Here is a 6,000-nt window from a genome sequence, read left to right as displayed (position 1 = left end):
TTAAAACCTGCTTGATAGACCGCATAATTTTATAGGCCTGTGAATTCTGATTTTAAAAAGTTTTTTTTTCTCTCGTTAAATATAATAATATAATCTTATATAGCCTACAGTATATGACAATTTTACTCCTTAATAAAACATGGGGAACTAAAATGAGTTAAAATGTGGAAAATCATTTTGGATGTTATCATACTATAAAACCATTATGAAAAACACTTAAAAGTTTTCAGCTTTACCTTTACCTTCCAAACCACAGCTGAAAGAACGATATGAAAGTTAAGTAAACAACTTGTAAAAGCCCTTCTAAAACTTTCCAAATGTATTTTAATACGTTTACATCCTTTAAATAACTATAGTATGTTTGTACTATTGACAATACGTATAAAGTTTTGTTTTTGAAAACAATACGACGTCTCCCTATTTCCGTTTGCCGGTGTTCTGCTTCCGGTCTGTCTAAAAAAAATCATTTTTGACATACGCACACAACGAACTTGAAGTGTCAGAGTTTAACATGAGCTCCGGTTCGACATGTGCTGTCTCGGGTTGCTACAACAACTCGAAAAAACTTAAAAGTTTTCAAGAAAGTATTTGTGTAGAACATCAAAAAACCAGGAATGAATGTCCGTGCCCAGCGCCCTATGCCTTATACTGTATGCCGTCGAAAGATGAGAGGAAACAGGCTTGGCTTGCGGCTTTGAAATTAAAAAATCCTCCGAAGAGAGTTTACGTGTGTTCGTTTCACTTCGTCGATAAAAAGCCAACAGAGCTGCATCCGGATCCTGAGCTCTACCTGGGTCACAACCGTCCTCTTCAAGGCAGACGAAAACAACTTCAGGAAGCTGACGGACTTGGTATGTTTATGGATTTTAGTAATTTCTACATGATTTATAGGATATAAAACATTGTTTTAGTGAGACATAAGAGTAACGAGTTTAGTAAGAGCCTGATTTGCGTAGACGGCGTTCCAACTTGGTTTCTGTTTCTTTTCTCAGCGCTTTTTAGGATGGACTAATCACATTCGTTTGTGATTACTAAATTATTTTCTTGATATTCGTATAGAAAGTTTACATTTTCACGTCAGTTGCTAGTATGTATATTTATATTTAAAAGATGATACTATTTAGTACACAAATGTCCCCAATAAGAAAAAATGTGATTAGATTTAAATACATCGCAATGGAGATATTACTTTTGTGAGCCATAGAGCGCCCCCTGGTGGAAGTAAACTTTTTGACCCGCGCAGTTTGCAAAGCCATATCAATAAAACGATAATATTTGACAGTTTATCGAATGAAGTCAGGTAAAATTGGCCAGATTATGTTGGAGTGTTCTAGAATTTAGTTTAGGATTCAAATATGTATATCACTGTATATTACTTTAAAACATTTGTCACAACTTTAATGATTTCCATGAGTTTCATAAGGTGGGTGGAGATGCAAAATGGAAAATGAGTGTCTTACAGTGGTAATATTGCTGTCAAACGATTAACCGCGATTAAAAATAAAGGTTTCTGTTTACATAGGCCTAATATATGTGTGTGTACTGTGTATGTTTATTATGTCAATATAAATACACACACATACAGTATATATTTAAGAAAAATATGTTGTTTGTATATTATATATATTTATATACAATATAAATTATGTGAATAAAACGAATAATCACGATTAATCGCCTTCTAAATAAAAGTTTTTGTTTACATAATATATTTGTGTGTACTGTGAATTACAGTACACACACATACAGTATATATTTAAGAAAAAATATGTTCATATATTAAATATATTTATATATAATATAATTTATATGAATAAAATGATTAATCACGATTAATCACATCCAAAATAAGGGTTTTTGTTTACATAGGCCTAATATATGTGTGTGTACTGTGTATATTTATTATGTCAATATAAATACACACACATACAGTATATATTTAAGAAAAATATGTGTGTATGTTAATTATATTTATATATAATATAATTGATATGAATAAAATGATTAATCACGATTAATCACATTTATTTACATAGGCCTAATATATGTGTGTGTACTGTGTATGTTTATTATGTCAATATAAATACACATACAGTATATATTTAAGAAAAATATGTTGTTTGTATATTATATATATTTATATACAATATAAATTATATGAATAAAACGAATAATCGCGATTAATCATATTCTAAATAAAAGTTTTAATTTACATAATATATTTGTGTGTACTGTGAATTAAAGTACACACACATACAGTATATATTTAAGAAAAAATTTTCATATATTAAATATATTTATATATAATATAATTTATATGATTAAAATGATTAATCACGATTAATCGCATCCAAAATAAGGATTTTTGTTTACATAGGCCTAATATATGTGTGTACTGTGTATATTTATTATGTCAATATAAATACACACACATACAGTATATATTTAAGAAAAATATGTTGTTTGTATATTATATATATTTATATACAATATAAATTATATGAATAAAACGAATAATCGCGATTAATCGCATTCTAAATAAAAGTTTTAGTTTACATAATATATTTGTGTGTACTGTGAATTACAGTACACACACATACAGTATATATTTAAGAAAAAATATGTTCATATATTAAATATATTTATATATTATATAATTTATATGAATAAAATGATTAATCACGATTAATCGCATCCAAAATAAGGGTTTTTGTTTACATAGGCCTAATATATGTGTGTGTACTGTGTATGTTTATTATGTCAATATAAATACACACACATACAGTATATATTTAAGAAAAATATGTTGTTTGTATATTATATATATTTATATACAATATAAAGTATATGAATAAAACGAATAACCGTGATTAATCACATCCAAAATAAGGGTTTTTGTTTACATAGGCCTAATATATGTGTGTACTGTGTATATTTATTATGTCTATATAAATACACCCACATACAGTATATATATAAGAAAAATGTTGTTTGTATATTAAATATATTTATATTTAATATAAATTATATGAGTAAAATGATTAATCCCAATTAATCACATCTAAAATAAAGGTTTTTTATTTGCATTGGCCTAATATATGTGTGTGTATATGTTTAAATGTTAAATATATTTATATATAAAATAAAATATATGAATATAAATATACATAAAAACATGTAAATATTTTCAAAGTATATACTGTATGTGTGTGTCTTTATATATGCATAATAAAAGTGCACAGTAAACACATACAGTATATTAAATAAAAACTTTTATTTTAGATGCGATTAATCGTTACATTTATATATATTTTGAAATATTTCTGCATGTCTGCATTTTTTTAACTGTATTTGATCAGGTAAATCACTTTATTTTAGATGCAATTAATCGTTTTATTTATATATAAATATTTCTAAGTCGCTTTAAATCCAGATTTGTATTTTATATTTTCTAAATAATGTTTTATATATATATATATATATATATATATATATATATATATATATATATATATATATATATATATGTATATATATGTGACCCTGGACCACAAAACCAGTCTTAAGTCGCTGGGGTATATTTGTAGCAATAGCCAAAAATACATTGTATGGGTCAAAATTATTGATTTTTCTTTTATGCCAAAAATCATTAGGAAATTAAGTAAAGATCATGTTCCATGAAGATTTTTTGTAAAATTCCTACTGTAAACATATCAAAATGTAATTTTTGATTAGTAATATGCATTGTTAAGAGCTTAATTTGGACAACTTTAAAGGTGATTTTCTCAGTATTTTGATTTTTTTGCACCCTCAGATTCCAGATTTTCAAACAGATGTATCTCGGCCAAATATTGTCCTATCCTAACAAACAATATATCAATAGGAAGCTTATTTATTAAGCTTTCATATGATGTATACATCTCAGTTTTGTAAAATTTAACCTTATGACTGGTTTTGTGGTCCAGGGTCTCATATTTTATGAGGTAAGTCACTTAAAATTCAGATTTGTATTTACAATCACATCATTGCAAGAGGAAATTATAGTACAATTAACGATTACAAGGTATTTAATTAAATACATATTTTTTATGTTTATTAACTATTTAATTATGTATTTAACAATTTGTTTACATATTTTTGCTTTTTTTTTTTTTTTTTACAATTTAATGTTGAGTAATTTGGCCCTCTGTAGCATTTTGGTGATTTATTTAATGGAAACAATCCAGATATTACTATTTTTGTCATTTAATATGAAATAATTTAACATTTTGTGAATATCCATAAATAACCACAAATAACATTGGCATCATTGCCATTACAAAATATATAGTTTGAGGTCTTTTAAATCACAGTAACAGCATTAACTAAGGTAACTATGGTATTTCGTCTGGAACTATGGTTACCATAGTAAATATTTGTGAAATTAAAACGTTAGGAGGATGCTCTTCCTCATGTAAATCTCCTCTTGATATGGGCCAGTGCGCCAGTGCGCATGCGCGGTTCGGTGACTCGGGTCCATGTGTAGGCAGCGAGGATCTTTATTTGGCGACCGGAGCGGCAGCGGGCAGGGCAGATAGACACCGAGGGGATCCCCGGGATAGTTTTACACCAAAAATAATAGGGTAAATAACAACACCAAGACGCGTGGAGGACCCTCGGAAGACCAATAAGCGTTTCATCTTCTCAGTAAGTTCTCACAAAGAGAGATTGAGTGATAACCGGAGGTTTTCAGAGTGTTTTGACTTCACATTAGCTTTGCTAGCAACTGGACTGTTGAGTTAAACAGGGGATTTACAAACTTAACCATCCGTCTCGTCAAATAAACTTGACAGATTCCATCTAATACTATCGATGTTGATACAGTGCGATGTTAGAATTAACTTTAGAGAAGAAACTTGTCAATTGTTTTCAGTTTGGGGGAAATAAACTAGTCATTTAGCTCGCCTGCTAATTGGAGTTGATGAGTTAGTCAGCATTAGCTGATGTTAGCCCGGTTAGCTAACTAGTTTTGCTTCCTCAGCACTAAACTCACCGGGCTTGATTTATTCAAGAGTTGGTTTGTTGCCACTGAGCTTTACTGAGCTCAAACTCTTTTTTTTGAACACAAGAAGTTAGGAAATGTTGGATTTTATCTTTAGATCATCTGACAGATGTTGTGTTTTATGATCTTTGTGTTTACTAATAGTTTTAAGGATATGGCTAGTATTGTATTCTCCTTAATACGTGTTTAATCACAGAACAGTCCAGTTAAACAGTTCAGTTTATTGAAGATCATAAGTTATGACATTGTGTTTTCATACTTGCTCACAATTATAACTAGTGGGAAGCTAAAGAGTTAAAGTTGCTTAGTTAGTCAACAAGACCCCAAAAAGTAAAAAAACAACAACAACAAAAAACACACAATTATTTTTACTTTCACTTTATTGAATCTAATTTACCAACACATTGAAATCTGTAATAGTATAACGTGAATCAATCTCTGGTTGTCCCACTGGTTTCAGTTGTATGATTTTTGTGTTTTTTTTTTTTTTATTAATAGTGATTTATATATGCACCAAATGTGGTGGTATCTCTATATTGACGTTTTACATTCTTCCTTTTATGGACCTTTGACACGGACATCATTTTTCAGAGAGGTCATGTGATATTTACACCAGCAATGTAAAAGTGTTCATGTGAAACCAAGACAGTGAACTTTCGTTTACAGTGACCACTGGTTGTAGACATTTCAGTGGGTCTAAAAGGGTTAATAATAAAGAGCTAGTCTGCCTATTGTGGTTGTTGGTTCAGTAACGGATAAGTTAAACATTTTGCATGGTTCTTGGTGTTACATTTGTGACTAGTAACATATAAGTTGTCAGTTTGTGAAGTTGAGACCCAGGGCAGAGTTCAAAGTTTCACTAGTTCAGGCTAGTTGTCCTGTAGTTGATAGTGGCATGAATTTCAGCTTGTTTGTTGAATAAATAATTACTTTTATGGAGCAAGGATGCATTTAAGTGA

At 29.2% G+C, this 6,000-nt stretch overlaps 1 protein-coding gene across 1 annotated transcript in view; it reads left to right on the top strand.

The window, feature by feature from the left end:
* LOC141338082 (uncharacterized) overlaps positions 1 to 6,000 on the top strand; it is a 28,670-nt gene continuing 22,670 nt past the window's right edge. Inside the window, exon 1 of the mRNA XM_073843646.1 lies at positions 1 to 851. Within this exon, the coding sequence (XP_073699747.1) occupies positions 512 to 851 (340 nt within the window). The 5' untranslated portion in view covers positions 1 to 511. The remainder of the gene's footprint in view (positions 852 to 6,000) is intronic.

This window comes from Garra rufa, chromosome 7 (genome assembly GCF_049309525.1).
Source record: "Garra rufa chromosome 7, GarRuf1.0, whole genome shotgun sequence".
Lineage (NCBI taxonomy): Eukaryota > Metazoa > Chordata > Actinopteri > Cypriniformes > Cyprinidae > Garra > Garra rufa.
The sequence above is the reverse complement of the archived record's forward strand: the minus strand, read 5'-3'. Positions and strand labels throughout refer to the sequence as shown.